At 34.4% G+C, this 17,892-nt stretch overlaps 1 protein-coding gene across 2 annotated transcripts in view; it reads right to left on the bottom strand.

Moving 5' to 3' along the window:
- Nucleotides 1-836: 836 nt before the first annotated feature.
- The window catches only part of NOX3 (NADPH oxidase 3), a 108,212-nt gene continuing 91,156 nt past the window's right edge, over nucleotides 837-17,892 (bottom strand). The window contains exons 10-12 of one of the 2 annotated variants that reach the window (XM_074265293.1): nucleotides 15,241-15,332; nucleotides 5,839-5,960; nucleotides 837-1,205 (exon numbers count right to left, since the gene is read on the bottom strand). In XM_074265293.1, coding sequence (XP_074121394.1) covers nucleotides 1,098-1,205; nucleotides 5,839-5,960; nucleotides 15,241-15,332 — 322 coding nt within the window. In that variant the 3' untranslated portion in view covers nucleotides 837-1,097. Of the gene's footprint in view, nucleotides 1,206-5,838; nucleotides 5,961-15,118; nucleotides 15,333-17,892 lie in introns of those variants that run through there. The other variant, XM_074265294.1, reaches the window with a different exon arrangement.

Genomic DNA, 17,892 nt, shown 5'->3' with positions numbered 1-17,892 from the left:
GTAATGTTACAAATAAGTGTTTGATTTATTGTTTCATTGATTATCTAGACCTAAGAAACTGATGGAGAAAATATTAAAAATATTTATTAAACTTAAAAGTGTGTCAAAGGTAAATTTTTTTTGGAGATTAGGTTGTCAGACATTTATCAGCACACTGCTGGACTACACAATTTTTAATATTAATCAGAGAAAACCCAAAAGAAAATGTGTATTCTTTTCTTCCCTCCATAACAGAATACTTCTGTGTTGACCAAATACCCATGATGTTAGGTCATAACACACTCAGGAGACAATGCTACAGGTGAAAGAGCACTGCAGTTGAAGCTAAGACAAATGAGTTAGAACTTTGGATCTGTCATTTAGTTAGATTAAACTTAGTCCATTTACTTATCTTTAAAATGAGTACTACTCATTTTACTACTGCACATTATCGAGTTGTTGGGAGGAAAGCATCTTATAAACTTTAATATTCTATGTAAATATGAAAGAAACATGGGAATAGATGTAAAGTCTAGGATGAGGATGTGGGATCTTTCTGTTATCAATACTTGCCAGGTGTGAGGAAGTGCTATTCTAACATGTACAAAATTCAAGGCTAGAAAGACAGAGAGAGATGAAAGAAACAAAAGAGATATAGAGAAGCTCACTTAGCTTGTCCCATTTCTTCTTCCTATTGCAGTCAGAGCCAATGACTAGCCCTCTAAAAAGAGGGTGGTTAACCATCCAGGGTGGTTAATCGTGTCTCTTTTCTTTGTCATTGGATTGTCTCAACTGACATTGTTTCTTCCATTTTAAGGAGTTGAGTCCTACATCTATTAAATCACTTCATATCAATCTTTTTTTTTTTTTTTAACAGAGATATCTTTATTTCAAAGATATAACAAGGGGGAAAAAGTACAAACATTTTCTCTCAATTCCTCAGGGGCAAAATTCCCCCTTATTACAATTTGGTGTCTGGAGACAGAGTGATGTGAGGGATGAAGCTCACAATTTAGCTTCAGTTTCTACATTGCATTAGTCCCACAGCTTTTCATCCCAATCTGGCATTGTTGCTGGCTTTTGCTGAACTGGAATTCCAGACTTTTGGGCCTTTGATTTTAAGGTATGGCTATTTGGCAGATTATAATCCCTGGTACTGATTCTTGGATTCCTTCATGCACATAGTTTATACTGCCAGTCCAAATCAGAGACTCCAATCCTTGGACCTAGAAAGGAAAAGGAGAAACAAAATAGATGAGGATTACTTCTCTGGAGGCCTGGGGACATGGGGAAGAAGTCTCTAGAGAGTTCTGTCTCAAGCTCTTGCTGTTATTATTGTTTGTCCTTCATTCTTTGTTGTTATTGTTGTTGTTTGTTTGTTTTGAGTTAATTAGTGCTTAGTGACTTGCCCAGGGTCACACAGCTGGAAATGTTAAATGTCTGAGGCTTTGAACTCAGGTCCTCCTAAATTCGGGGTTGGTGCTCTATCCACTGTGCTATCTAGCTGTTCCTTGTTCTTTATTCTTGATGAGGATCATGATATCAAGAAGACATTAATCAGGATAATTGGAAATGGTTCTGGATGTAGGGAGACTTGGCCTTTCTAAGTTAAGGTCATTAATAGGTATCAGTTTGACTGAGGCAATGCCCAATCAGTGATTAAGGCTTGATAAGAAATGAGACAGAGAATGCCCTCTTTTGCCTAATCAAAAGAAGGAAAAAAAGAAAAAAAAGAAAGAAAAGAAAAAGAAAAAAAAATCTGTTAGGGGAAGATCCTTAGGGTTTCTGGCCAGAAAAGAAGCATTCGCTCTAAGCTGATCATGACCCCCATTGTACTATCCTATAGAATCTCTAGTTTGGGGTTTGGCTAGGTTAGATCATGGTCTGTTGATTTCTTTTTAGAGGGCTAGTCATTGGCTCTGACTGCAACAGTAAGAAGAAGGGGGACAACCTAAGTGAACTTCTACTATATCTCTTTTGTTTCTTTCATCTCTTCCTGTCTTTCTAGCCTTGAGTTTTGTACATTCACTTACTAAAAAAAATCTAATGAGCACTTACTCCATGCCAGTCACTGTGCTAAGTGCTAAGGATACAAAAAAGGTTCCTGCTCCTAAGGGGTTCACATTCTAATTGGGAAAGCAACAGGTAAAGAACTGGTGTGATAGTGTAGAATATAGGGGATAAAAACTCACTTATTTTCTTTCTCTCATGTCAATACTCCTTTTCCCCAGATTATTTTGTCTGCAGGTTTTTTTTTTTGTTGTTGTTTTTAGTTTGGGCTTCAATGACTGTCTTATAATGCTAGTTATATTGATTCTGATTCTGCTCACATATTATCCTGACAATGGAATTGAAGCTTCTTGAAATTAATGATGTCCTAGAGAGGTACTCCCAGGGAGAATCAAAGGTGACATATCACTCTACCCATCATCTCTTTCAGGAATAGTGCAGGCTATCTTCTAGGCTACCAGACAAAACCTAAATTATTTTGGGAGTAGGCTATCTTCTATAAATTTGATATCTAGAAAAAGGGATATATGTTTCTTAAAAGCTATATCAGATACAGTCTTTTTTAATGTTACTAATAATAATTCAGCTATTCTTGTATAAAATTTTGTCGTTGGAAGAAGATATTTAATATGAATGAAATTTGTTGATTTGATGGTAGCCATGCAAAATAGCATATGCTCAAGGCTTAAATGGCATCAGGAAACAGATATAAGAGAATTCAGGTAATAACATAATCTCTGGGAAATTGGAATAAACTCTCTTTTCTGTTAGCTTTTGCTAAATTCTTTTAAAAAAATTTCCTGGGAATGTTATTAGTTACCTATATATATATGCATCTGTCCCTTACTTCCCTTCATCTTCTATTCTGATCTCAGAGCCATTGACTATCTTCCTTTTAGATTGTGTTTCCTTCATGATACTTATTATGCTACTTTTTTAAGGTTAGGTTGTCATTAGAAAGATATTGCAGCCAACCTAGGCTATAGTTGATAGAGATTACCAACTATTAATAACTAACTGTTATTAAGCCTACCACGTGCAAGATCAGCCTCAAAGTTAGGAAATCCTGAGTTGCAGTTCTGTCTCTTATGTATGCTAGTATATAACCTTTATGGTTTGTGAAAGGGAGAACCTACTATGTGACAGGCAATATGCTAAGTGCTAAGCACTTTTTAAATGTTTTCTCATTTGGACCACATGACAACCTAGCAAAGTAGGTGCCATTATTACCAAACCCAGTTTACTGTTGAGAAAACTCAAATTAAGTGATTTGTCAAGGATTATACAGCTACTGTCTTAGACTATTTTGAACTCAGGTCTTCCTGACTTCAGTTCTAGCACTCTACCTCCCTCTAAGTAGAAGTCTCTATGAATATATTGCAGAAGAGTTGTCAATCTGCACTGTGTAGGGAGTTTTGGTATATCAAATTCCCTTCTCATCCCTACCTCCCACTGATAAAATTTCATTTTCACTCCTTTAATAACAACAACAAAAAGTAAAAGAATAGGAAGATAAAAAAATTATATAATCCTTATCCCCTGCAGCTTCCCTATACCTTCTTTCATTGTATGTGGATATAATATGTCGAAGGAGCTAGCTACTCAAAGAGTATTTGATATCTTATTGAATTAGAAGTGAAAACTCCAATTGGTGCAGAGATACTTGGGTTACTGTAATACTATGATAGAAATATTGTCATCTTCCATTTATTTTATTTTGTAATTCATACTACATTCCTGACTTGAAAGTTTGAGAAATGAATGAATTGATACTTCAGGATTGAACTTGTCAGGAAAAAATATAAATATATATCTATATCTATCTATCTATATAATATCTATATATCTATATACACACTATATTGGAAATTATTTCCTAAAATATCTTCCTTAGAAAACATATTGTCTGTACCACACTTATATTTCATAATTATATCTGGTTTTGTATTTTTAGTAATCTTTTGTGTGTATTTGTCTTATTTTTATAATTATATTCAATTCAATCAAACAAACATTAATTATGAGCCAACTGTATATAAGGCACTGTGGTAGTAGTGGTAGTGGCAAAATACTGTCCTGGTGGTAGGTACAACATCTTAACTTTGCAATTAGGTTCCCAATCATTAATGCTATTTTTTTCTTTAAAAAGTATTGAAACTATGCTCAATTGACTCAAGTCTAAAGGCTCAAACTATTGACATCACTTATTTGTTGCTTCAGTTGCCTCACAACTCCAGATGCCATTTGGGAATTAAATCAGGCAAGAGAACTTACTAAACCAACATAAAGTGTCCTCAATGCTTATCCTGCATTGGCTAAGTAAATCTCCTTTGTTACCTGTTAAATATCTTAAAAGGACCTCATCTTATTCCATTGTCCTACCGATAACCTACCAATGTACTGGTCCATTAATACCAGCTCAAAACACTCAGATTTTATGATACAAAGATACAAATGAGATAGTTGTTGCCTTCAAAGGACTTATGTTCTTAAGAGAGATGTGATATGTACACAAGGAAATAAATAAAAAGCATATACAAAGTAATATAAACCAATTTGAAAATGGAGAGGATGACAATAACAAAGGAAGGTCAGGAAAAGTCTTGTATTGAAGGTGGCAGCTTAGTAGTGCTTTGAAGCAAGAGAGGGACTCAATGATAAAAGTAAGAAGGGTGTACATTTCAGACATGTAGAAAAATATGTTCAGAAGCAAGAGGATGGGAGTTGGAATATTGTACATAAGGAAGTGCTAACAGGCTAGTTTGCATGGAACAGAGAGTTTATTATAAACACTCTGAGGACTGCTAAGCTGTCTCCTTCATGTTCCCAAGCCATTAGCACAAAGTAGCTGGGCTCCGTAGTTGGCTGGATAGCTGATTATGTAATCTTATTTATCATGAGATTCTTAATAATTGATACAATAGTAAATATTCTAAAGGTATCAGAGCTCCAGTTGAATTTCCCTTTTACAGGTGGGGTACTGCCACATTGTTCCCTCATAAGATAAGATGATACAGTTCTTACTATATTTTAGATTCTGTTTATTCCTTGCTACTCTCCATGCCTCTGAGCACTTTCTGCTAAAGGAGCTGACTGGGCAAATGCAAGAAGATATTTTTCATTTCCTTTGACTGCATATAATGTTTTCATATATAAACACAATAACACAGTCATTACATATGCACTTACATTATTGCAGCTGCTGTGTGCTCAGTGCCACTCCCGGCAAAGCAGGGAGCCCAATATTTCTATTTTCCATTTGGATCCAAATTGTGTTCATAATAAAAGAGTTTTCAATCAAGGTAAATACAATTCCATCCAAGCATAACATCTATATTCCTGCTCTTTTTTTTTTTTTTTTTTTTTTTTTTTTTATTTCCTCCCTTTTCTTCTAGGTCACTCACCCCTGATACAAGTGAAATTCTCCTCTGGTAGTGATAACAGCTCTGCTCCTCAATGAACTATAACAAGAACTCTAAATGCATCTCTGGTAGCATACCACAGTGATTTGCAAAAGTGAGAATAAATCAAAGCAGCCAAGAGATGCCATGAGAAGCCAGAAGCTAAATGTTACATCATGTTGCACGAGGCCAGGGGAGAAAAGCTCCTGTTTTCCTGGCAGTGCAATATCTTTGTGCTTGTTACCTCCAATCCAGCCCCATTAAAACAATCATTCTGAATCTACAGGAAATTGTCACCTCTCTCTTTCATGCAATGGCAGCTGGTATTGGAGGCGCCACACATTCTTCATTCCCTTCAAGGTTCTCAATACACACATATGCACACACACACACATGCACAGAGAAAATAAAGCTTAATTCATTTTTTTTAAAAAAAGTGTCAGCTTACCCTCAGGCTCAGCACAGGCACCAGGGGAAAAAATAAAAGATAAATGCCTCTAGGTGAACTGGCACAGGCTCTAATTCTCCACTCACTCTGCTGCTTTCCTCTATGCATCACATTAATCATTCCTGATAGGTAGACATTTCCAAAAAAAAATGGAAAAAAAAAGCTTAAGCAATATTAAAACAAAGATGCATGGTTCTAAAATACAATAACATAACTTCATTTTGGAACTCTTCTCCTGTACCAGTTGCATAGCAGTTTGCACAAAGTTAAACAATAAATGGTAGGGACTAGGGCAAGAGGGTTGTGTAACAGCAGGCAACTGGGAAAATGGAGAAGGAGCTAGAAAAAAGTAGTCTCATTTAAAAAGAGAAGAGGCAAGGTCTCAAGCAAATGTCATGGGGTCAGAGACTGGATGGGTTATATTAGAATTATTATTCTAATTTATAAAATTTATAAAATTCTATAATAAATTATATTATAAATTATAATATCTATAATTATAATTTATTATATTAGAAATGTATTCCAGACGAAGATGATGGTCAGAACAGCACAGATTGTGCTGCTTAGGGATTTTGTATTTCCCTGGCACTCCCCCCACTTCCTCAGATAAAAGTTCTTAAATTCATAATGTCTTAATCCTGGGTGCTTGGAATTTCTAATTTTTTTTGATGGGGTCTATGCAGAGGGGAGGAACTTTTAACTCCCTTTACTCCATACTTCTAGAAAATCTAAGAGAGATCAAGTTTTTGTTCATTAGTGTGGAGTGCTGGGGTTCCCAAACACAGCCTGATTAAGGATTTCTATGTGTGGTTTTTTGGGGAAAAGAGTTTCTCTATAATTAAATCTACATGCCTTAGAATCCAGAACCCAAAAGTGGTGAGTTTTGAAACTGCAGGGGAACTTTAATTTCTCATGTGCTAACTTGGTTATGTAGGTATAAAGACATTTGTAAACTGAGGGATTTGAATTACAAAGGCTCTAAAGACCTTTTCAGCTCTGGATCTGTGATCCTGTGATAACAAAGGTTAAGAAAATATCTGTTTTAAATGATTCTAGATGGAGTTGCTTTATGGAAGGATATTTTATATCATTGCTTAAACCTTACATTTTTGAATAGCTAATAAACTAAAGCACACACACATACATACATATATGTACACACATTTATGTACAAATATGTGCATATATATGTGTATGAGAATGTGTGTGTGTGTGAGTGTGTGTGTGTATGTGTGTGTGTGTTTTCTGGAAAGTCCTTACATTTCTTGCCAGCTAAATTCCCCCTCCTTTTCCCCAATCCAACTGAACAAATATTTCTCAATTCTCTATTATGTATGGGCAACTCTGCTAGGTGCTAGGGATACATGCGATGAAAAAAATTATTCTTGACATTCAACTTGGAGAGACAATATGTAAACATATAAATATTCAGATGCTAATCTGAGGATAAAGACAATACTAAAAACTATGGGACTTCAGGACAAGTTTCCTAAAGTAGATAGAATATAAACTGATCCTTGAAGGATGCCAGGAATTTTAAGAACCAGAAATTAGGAGGGAGTAGATTCCAAGTACAACAGGCGCATCATAGGGTCTGAGACTGACTATGCTCACTTGGAGGCCATTTTCCTGCCTGCTCCTTGATTCTTATACTACTATCATTTGAATTCTTATTATCCTTATTCTAGGATAATCTAGGGGCTAAATTTGGATATTTTCTCATTAATAAAATTAATAAAACTTCTCTGTTTATCTCTGTTTTATTTATAGTTATATTTATATTACTATACATAGTTATACATTCAAGCTAACCTTACACAAATGCACACAAATATACAATACATATTGTTGTTTGTTCTTTAATTTGAAGGGGATCAATAACATTATGGGCAATGTCAACTCACACATGAATTGAATTTGAGTGAGACACTGTTGAGCAAAATTGTCAGGCTTACTTTCTCTTCCAAAGTTATTGAAGTCCAGTGGAAAGACAAAAATTAGGAAAACTGAAAATGGTTTGGGTTGCCATGTATGACTCTGTGGTCTTTGATGTCTGACCAAGCTTTGTATGCCATAGGGCCTACTTCAGCTGCCTTCATGGTTGTCAGAACAAATTGTTCTCATTTGCCCATTGTACTGGGAAAGTTTTCACATATTTGGAGAGATCACCCCTCCTAACTCACCTAAACTATGTGTATAAAAGTGTGTATGTATGTTTATATATATATATATATATATATATATATATATATATATATATATATATATATATATATATATATATATATAATTTATTTATTTATTACACACATACACACATGCATGGATATTCACACATATGTATATACACATGTACACACATATAAGTATATACCCGCATACACACATACATGCTTTTGCAGCAATCACTAAATTGGAATTATTGAAAATGTTTTGATCTTTTTCTATTGAATTTAAACTCAGCCTCAGTGAAAATATCATTAGTTCTGGAGTGAAAAGACTTAGATTCAAACAGGAAGGTACTTTATTATTGGTATGGTCTTGAGTGAGTCACTTAATCTGTCTCAACTTTAGTTTCTACATATGTGAAAAGATGAGGTGGTGTTTGATGGTGATGAAGTCCCTTAAGTCATCTGTATGTCTGAAGTCCATCTGTATGTTGTATTTGTTTTATATATGTATTAATGTACTTACTAAATTGACTACTCTACCAACTTAGACCATTGTAAAAGTGTGGAGACAGGCAAACAGTTGAATTAAATAAAGTTGAAGGTAATAAGAATATAGTTGAAATAAGAATATGTTTGGTAAATTCTCCCAAATAGTATGAGTCAGGAAAGCTCTAGTGGTACAAGTAGAAAGTAATTCTTCAAAACTTTATGGGCAATCTTTCTACTAATGAGCAAAGTCACTTCGCATGTACTAATAGCTGGCATTTATATAGTACTTTAAGGTATATGCAACACTTTATGCATATTTTCTCCTTCAATACTTATAACCCCCTGTTGCACTACGTACTATAGGCAAAATTTTTGCTTAACAGATGAGGAAATGGGGACACAGAGAACCCATATGCTTTCCCATGGTCATATAATCAGCAATGAAGGTGGAATTTGAATTGAGGTTGTTTTGAACTACAAGTCCAATGTTGTTTCTAATACTTCATGCTAGTTATAAAACTATTTAGTATTTGCCAACCGTTTACAAGAAAAACAAACCCAAAAACTTTCTCCCTAATTTTTTTTGGAATTTAACTATCATCTACAAACATAATATTTCAACATGTATAAAAGAATAAAACATGATTATATATAAAAGCATTAAATTCTATTATATACACCATTTAAAAAAGTATATATAGAATTTGACATAGAAGTAACAAAATTGCCTTATTTTCTTGCCCTTCTGAATTTTTTCTTTCATTCTGTGTATTTTTTTTAAATTTTGTTTATTTCTTTCAATAAGTTCTTATTGATGTCATTTTTTAATATCACCACAGTTTTCCCTAGTACCCTTCCCTCCCCCAGAGAGCAATACGATATAACAAATAATATTTTTAAGGACAAAGAAAAAGAAGAGGAATAAATCAGTACAACTTATCATTATATTGAAAAAGTCTAAAAATATGTGAAATGAGCAATATTTGTGCAGTTCCCACTTCTGCATAGGGATGAAGTAGGAATGTTTTTTCAGTTGTCTGCTTATTATTATTTATAATTTTGCAGCATCTACTTTCAAATTTTTTTGGGGGACATATGTGTGGTTATTTTTTCTGTTTACATTATTGTAGTCATTGTATTCTGAATATTTTAAACGTTTTATTGAAACTCTTTTTCTTTTCTTTGTTTTTGTTTCTTTAATGCTATTTACTAATTAATCTCCCCAAAGAAACCCAACTTTGTAACAAATTAGTTAACATTTGCTTATGCTTGAAAATATATGTCTCATTCTGTGCCAACAGTTTATCATCTCTCTGACAAGAATAGGGAGGAATGCTTTATCATTTGTCTTTTGAAATAATGACTGGTCATTGTGTGATTAAGATCTTGTAGTTTTTTTCTTTTCCCAGGTACATATAAAACATTTTTAAATTTATTTTTAAAATTTTTAGCTCCCTTCCTTCCCACCACCCTTTTAAGAAGATACATGTGAAGTTATGCAAGACATTTCCATGAGTTGTGTTGTGAAAGAAAATATAGATCTCCTCTCCCTCAAAAAAAAAAAACCCACAAGAAAAAGTAAAAAATAAAAGAGTATGTTTTAATCTGTATTCAGACATAATCAGTTCCTTTTCTGGGTATGGACAGAATTTTTTATCATAAACCCTTCAGGGTACTCATGAATCACTATATTGCTGAGAATAGCAAAGTCATTCACAATTGTTCATCCTGTAACATTTCTGTTATTTTGTACACAATGCATTTCACTTTGCTTGAATTCATGGAGAACTTTACAGGTTTTTCTGAGAACATCCTCTTCATCATTTCCCACAGTATAATAATATTCAATCATAATCACATATCACAATTTATTCAGCCATCCCCTATTTGATGGGCATCCCTCGAATTGCCAATTGTCTTGAGAAGAGAATTGCTATATTTTTGTATAAATAGGTCCTTTTCCTTTAAAAAAAAAATATATATTTTTTTGTGATTCACACTTAGTAGTGGTATTGTTAGGTCAAAGGATATACATGATTTTACAGACTTTTGGGTATAGTTCATATCAAATAGACAATGGCTCCAATTAAAAATAATAAATTTAAGAAATGAGGCTTTCTTCAGAGAAACTTGCTTTAAAATTCTTTTCCCAATTATGAGCGCTACCTGCATTTTCTCCATTTATTTGACTTTGTTATCTTCTTCTGAGTGTGTGCTTTAATCTTCCTTTGTCATTGAAGTTAATTTCTATGGTCAGAATCTTTTTCTGTTGTCTGCTCATTTCCCTAGCCTATTATTTGGCTTTTAACTCTTTGTTAAAGTGGGGCTCCATTTACGAGATGGAGGGTACAATATCCCAAGTTGTTTTCAGAGATCCTTCTAGGGACCTGAGCACAAACATTCTTTTCTGCCTTGGAACTGTGAGGAACATCCTCATTCCATTGTGGCTGTAAGTTTTAGTGTGCTAAAGCAAGTGTTCTTTCTTAGTACTAGTAAAGAGACTTTTGGTGAGTTGAGGCCTCCAGAAGCTGCTGGTAACTACTACTGCCCATGCCCACTCTTAATTTGCTGGTTTCCTAAGGCCCTCTCACTCTATTGACAGACCTTTCTTGCTATCATTCCCAGTCATCTTAGGTGTCTCTGGGCTGAGAGATCTAGAAACTATCAGTATAGCTTCTGATTCAAAGGCTCAATACTCATCCTGCTTTGCTGATGCTGGTGCTGGGACTAGAGCTGCACTGCTGTGACCTGTGTCAGAATTGTATGCTGGAGTCCCACTTTGTGCTACAGACCTTTACTATTAACCTAAGTTTTCTTTGACTGAAAAATGTTCTGTTCCAGCTTTTTGTGTGTTCTGATGTTCTAACATTTGTTTAGAGTCATTATTTAAAGGAATTTGGATCCCTGCTTTTACTAGGCCATCTTGGCTCTGCTAAGTTTTTTTTTTTTTTTTAAACTTGGGAACTAAGATTTGCTAAGTCTTTCAATGTTGTTTTCCTTTACTCTACTGTGGTCATCATATGGCATATTCAGAAATAGGACATGGGATTTTTATGTTCAAAAAAATTAATCACCTGGAAATAACTTTCTGGGGATAAAACTTTTTGAGCTTCGCTTGATCTTTGAGTGACAGATTAACATATTCTTTGCTGTATCCATATTCAGTTTTTCTGGTTCAGTAGGAGCAGGTAGAGATTGTGTTATACTTGCCTGATACTACTCAAATATATATCAGGACAATTCAGTGCTTTGTTTGCTTATGTACAAAGTAAAAGAATCACTCAGGGAAGATACTGTTCTTGTTTTATTTCTTGTGAAGAGGAAAGAACTAGAATGATAGACCCTGTCTTCAAAGGAACTTATATTCCAATAGGGGAAGACAACATATATCAAATATATAGGAGCAAGAATTGGAGGGTGTGAGGATGTCCTAGTTTGTAAAGAGTTAGGAAGAATTGTGCTGGGTTTGGGATTTCAGGGGCAGGAATCTTAGAGGAATCTAAAGTGCAGGCAACATGCCTTGGATTTGGCTAGGCAGTATTCTGGTGGCCCTAATATTGGTAATATATGGAATATATTGCAAATGTCAAACAGAAATAAACTGCAATTAGAAAGACAAAGAAAGTAGCAAAAACAAGACAAAACAAAACAATGATCCATATTTATAAGTGGACAAGTTCAGTAGCACTGAAAGAAAAAAAATGCTTCTGAATGGAAAGGGAAAAGAAGAAAGCAATGAGATAGTGAAAAAGGAGACATTTTTAACATCTTAGTTTCTCTCTATTGAAAGATCAAATGCAAATCGTGACCAGTAATTTTCAATTGTGAATAGTGGATGGAGTGTCAAATGGAAAAGGGGAAATATATAGTTGTATTTCCATACATGAATCTTTTCAAGACCTGTTTGTATTCAAATCCACATATTTTGATAACACACCTTATTGGCTCACTCCTTAAAGGAATGAACAAATATTACTTCTGAGCTCTTAGTCATTATTTTTAGGAGAACATGTGACATAGAATAAATCCCTGAGGCTTATCAAACAAGTGTGGCTTTCTTTTAAAAAAGGAAAAAGAAAGGATGAACCAAGAAATTACAGCATTGACATCTAGTACCTGGGAAGATTGCAAAAGAAATCACCAATTCCCAATCATCTAGAAGAGCTCAAGGCATTACATTGCAACCAACATGGTTTTGTGAAAGAAAGTAATATGAAGCAATTTAATTTCCTCCTACAATAGAGTGACAGGCTAAAGATAAGACGGTTGTGATAAATGTAATCTGTTTTGATTTCAGGAAGGCTTTTGCCTCTGTTGCATATGACATTCTCATTTATAGGCTCAGAAAGCATAGTCTTGATATTTTGCAGTTAAACAGGTGGATCTCATCCCTGAAGGCTGCCCTCAAAATCTAGTTATCACTAAATTAGCATTAGCTAAAAAACACAGAATGGTGAAATGGGTAGGTCACTGGATCTGCAGTCAGAAAGAATTGAATTCAAATCCTTGTCTGACACTTACTAGCTATGTGACCAAGGGCAAGTGATTTTATTTCTTAGTGTGCTAGAAAGTTGCAAAGAAGGTGTGGATAAAGAAGGTGAGGGCTTCCTATCTATAGGGTATATGTAGTCTCTATATAGGTTTTCTCTATAAAATGAGAAAGTTGAATTAAATGAAAGGTTCTTAATCTGGAATCTGAATTCTTTTCTTTTTTCTTTTTTTTTTTCCTTTTGTGAAGCAATTGGAGTTCAATGACTTGCCCAGGGTTACACAAGTAGGAAGTGTTATGTGTCTAAAATTGGACTTGAATTCAGGTCCCCCTAACTCCAGGTTCAGTGCTTTATTCACATGAACATATTTTCTAAGGAAAAATTTTGATAATTTCATTTTAATATACTTAGTCTTCTTTTTAAATTCTATATTCCTTATTTTGTACATTTCAGAACATTATTCTGAGAAAAAGTCCATAGGTTTCAGCATATTATCAAAGACATCAATGACACACAAAAAGATTAAGAACCTCTAGACTACATGTTAAGATTTCTTCCCTATTAAATCCATGATAGTCCAGTTGCCTAGAATCACAGATTTTGAGAGTTGGAAGGGACCTGAGTATCTGTTTCATGTAACCTATGATTGTAGTCCAACCATATCTTTAAAGTCACATAGTGAATAGTGATGGTAAAAGGCATAATATGCTATATATGTTATTTATTTATTTTTTTCTGAAGCATTTGATTTGACAAATATCTAATCTTGAAGGCTTGCCTTCAACAAGGTGTCTTGCAATATATATATATATATATGTATATATATATATGCATATATAACTATAACGAAAGACTATGGTAGGTGGATGCGATTTGAGTGGATAGTTATATTCAACAATTTTCTTAGTATTGACTTCATAGAGATGTCAAAACAGAGTGACATAAGCATGTTATATTCCTCCCTACTATCTTAGAAGATATCTTGCAGAGTCTCTCAAATTCAAGAGGTTATTATTGATATCATTTTTATTTTTTAAATAGTATTTGCTTTTTTTCAAATAGATGTAAAGATAATTTTAAACATTTTTTTTCTGATGCAATTGGGGTTAAGAAACTTGGCCAGAGTCACACACCTAGGAAGTGTTAAGTATCTGATGTCATATTTGAACTCAGGGCCTCCTGACTTCAAAGTTGCTGCTCTATTTATTGTGCCACCTAGCTGCCCCTCAACATTCATTTTTGTAAAACTTGTTGTAAAATTTTCTCCCTCCTTGTCCTTCCCTCCCCAAGGTAATAAGCAATCTGATAAAGATTAAATATGTGTAATTCTTTTAAACATATTTCTATATTTGTCATATTATACAAGAAAAATCAGATCAAAAAGAAAAAAAACACAAGGAAAAAACAAGCAAACAAGAAACATGTGAAAATGCTTTGATAGTAATTTAAAATGCTACATTCACATTACATTATACTCATTGCAGGTAACTGAAATAATAGTCTTCTTTTTGAAATTTATAATGATATGGATGATATTGGTCTAATTATCAACAGCACAGAAACAAAGTGAATGAAAATGTATATTACAGTGAGATGGGCAGTTGAATTAGTCAAGCAATGCATCTTGCATAAACAAAGCAGATGGGCAATGATTTGGGTTCAGAATTAGGTAGGAAGAGGAGATTCAGTTAAATCACATTTGGAAAACTACACAGTGTTCTCATTGAGCCAAAAACTGTTTGCTGCCACTAATATTCCTTTCATTTACAATAATTTTCTTTGTGAGTCTATCTAGCTATGAATTTGGTAATAAAACAATATGATCTTAAAAGAGTCAAAATTATAAGTAACCAAATGGGTACTGCTAAAATCACCACAAGTATACATATTCTGAAACCTTTGGACGTTGGTGACTTATAAGAAGTCATGTAAATATAGAAAATAATATATATGGCCATAAAGGGGGGGGAGTCAGTTATATGGGGGAGAATCAGAAGCAACAGATGGACAGTGCTAAAAGAACCAGAGGAAAGTCTCTGTTGTGTTGGGCAGAAACATGTGGGACTTCATGGACAGGAATCACACAGGATAAGAAGTTGTGGAGAGGTGATCTGCATTGGTGGAAGACATACACATTATAAAAATTATATATATACACATGTATTCATAAAGCATCTATGTAGAAGCACACAGTGATAAACTATAAAAGGTGGCTTAGAAGTTTTCTTTGTTGTAATTAAAATGAACACCTTTAGGGTCAGCTGAGGAATATAAGCCACACATCTTTTGAAGAGTCTTGGAGAGAGCTTTGGGTCCACAGAAGAATACACCAATGTTACTGCTGTAGTAAAGACAAAAAAAGAACAGGATTAGAAGAACCAAAGCTAGCTCAGGGTTGTAGTGTGAGGTAGATGAGGTTTTTCTTCATTTCCTTGTTTCTCTTCTCTTCCATTTTTGCCCAACTTTTACGCTCCTCTCTTCAATCTAGACTTTCTACAATTATGCTCTGAGTTCCTTCTTGTCATTATAGAGAAGAAACTAATTTGATAAAAACCAATTCCTATTAAGGAATTATTGATTTAATGTGTGCTTCTTTCCATGTTATTTGCACTTTTTTAAAGGACAAAGTGAAAGGACAATACTTGATGTTGGAATGGGAAAAAAAAGAAGCTATAAGAAAAAATGGATTGGATAGAATGCTAGGTCTAGAATCTCTGTCATCCTTGAATCTTCCCTTTCCTTCAATCTCTATGTGCAGTTGATATAATAAAGACTCTGTGATCCCCTGATCTTTGTCGGGGGTGCCCAGGGTTAGAAAACCCTGAATTTCTGAACAACCCCTTCCCACCCTTCTACCTGGCCTCAGGAAACTCCTAAAATGATGCCCACCTTAATCTCAACTCCTTCCCACCCTTCTGCTGGGCCTCTGGGAAACACCCAAAATAATCTCCACCTTCAGTTCATTTGGAGATCTTGGCCTAGGAAGTTGAATGGATGTCCATCAATTGGAGAATGGTTGGGTAAATTATGGTATATAAAGGCTATGGAATATTATTGCTCTGTAAGAAATGACCAGTAGGATGAATCCAGAAAGGCTTGGAGAGACTTGCATGAACTGATGCTGAGTGAAATGAGCAGAACCAGAAGATCACAATACACTTGAACAACAATACTGTATGAAGATGTATTCTGATGGAAGTGGGTATCTCCAACATAAAGAAGATCCAACTCACTTCCAGCTGATCAATGATGGACAGAAACAACTACACCCAGAGAAGGAACACTGGGAAGTGAATGTAAAATATTAGCACTACTGTCTATCTACCCAGATTACTTATATCTTCAGAATCCATTTTTGCCAAAACCTCATTTGGAGATTGGGACTGTGAATTCTTTTGCAAAACTAACACCGGCCTGGGGACCCTCAAATGCTTTTAGAGTATCTCACCCCTCACAGTCAGTTACCAAATTTTGTCAATTCTTTTATGACACATCATATTCATTTTCTTCTCTCAACTCTTATGGTTAAGGGTTAACATTCCTAATTAAGGCCCCCATTACCTTTTTTCCTATATTATTACAATTTCCTCCATCTGCTTTCCTTGGTTCCATTCTCTCCCAGAATAATTCACACACTTCTGCCACATGTCTCAGACACCAAATTTATATTCTTCAAGCATAGGTCTAACTATGTCACTCCCCTTATTCAAAACCCCAAGTGATTATCTATTATCTGCTATAACTTGAATGGAGTATAAACTTGGCATTTAAAACTTCTTATAATCTGATTTCAACATTTATTTCTGACCTATCTGTCCATCCATCCTAAAATGTATTCTCTCTTTGCCTCTGACTCTGAGGGTCACTAATATCCTTTCAGGATCAATTCAAGACCCCCAGATTACTCAAAGCTTTTTTTTTAATTTCTCCAATTTTTAATACCCTCCTGTCAATTTTTTTTTATGTTTGCTTTGCATATATTTTGTATTGGCTAATTGGTGTAAAAATGTATGCATATGCTCCATTATTTAGTTGGTAATTCAAGCATTACTGTCCTGGTATTCCTGCTCCATACTCTGTGTACATTCATTACTGTACATGTTTCATTCTTATATAATGTAAACTTTTAATAATTTAATTTAATATTATTATATCTTTTTATTTAAAAAAAAGCATGGATAATTTTTCAACACTGACTCTTGCAAATCTTCTGTTCCAACTTTTCCCCTCCTTCCCCCAACCCCCATCCCTAGATGGCAAGTACTCCAATACATCTTAAATATGTTAAAGTATATGTTAAATCCAATATATGTATACATATTTATCTAGTTATCTTGCTGTGCAAGAAAAATCGGATCTAGAAAGAAAGAAAAAAACAAACAAACCTGAGAAGTAAAACAAAAATTCAAACAAACAATAACAGAAAGAGTAAAAATGTGGTCCACATTCATTTCCCATAGTTCCCTCTATGGGTGTAGCTAGTTCTATTCATTACTCCTCTATTGGAACTGATTCGGTTCATTTCATTGTTGAAGAGGGCCACGTCCATCAGAATTGATCATCATATAGTGTTGTTGTTGAAGTATATAATGATCTCCTGGTTCTGCTCATTTTACTCAGCATCAGTTCATGGAAGTCTCTCCAGGCCTTTCTGAAATCATCCTCTGGCCATTTCTTACAGAAAAATAATATTCTATAACACTAAACCACAATTTATTCAGCCATTCTCCAATTGATGGGCATCCACTCAGTTTCTGGTTTCTGGCCACTACAAAGAGGCTGCCACAAACATTCTTGCACATATAGATTCATTTCCCTCTTTTAAGATCTCTTTGGGATATAAGCCCAGTAGAAACACTGCTGGGTCAAAGGGTATACACAGTTTGGTAACTTTTTGAGCA

This window comes from Sminthopsis crassicaudata, chromosome 4, assembly GCF_048593235.1.
Source record: "Sminthopsis crassicaudata isolate SCR6 chromosome 4, ASM4859323v1, whole genome shotgun sequence".
NCBI classification, from domain to species: Eukaryota; Metazoa; Chordata; class Mammalia; order Dasyuromorphia; family Dasyuridae; genus Sminthopsis; species Sminthopsis crassicaudata.
Note: the sequence above shows the minus strand (reverse complement) of the source record. Positions and strands in the feature narration are given on the sequence as shown.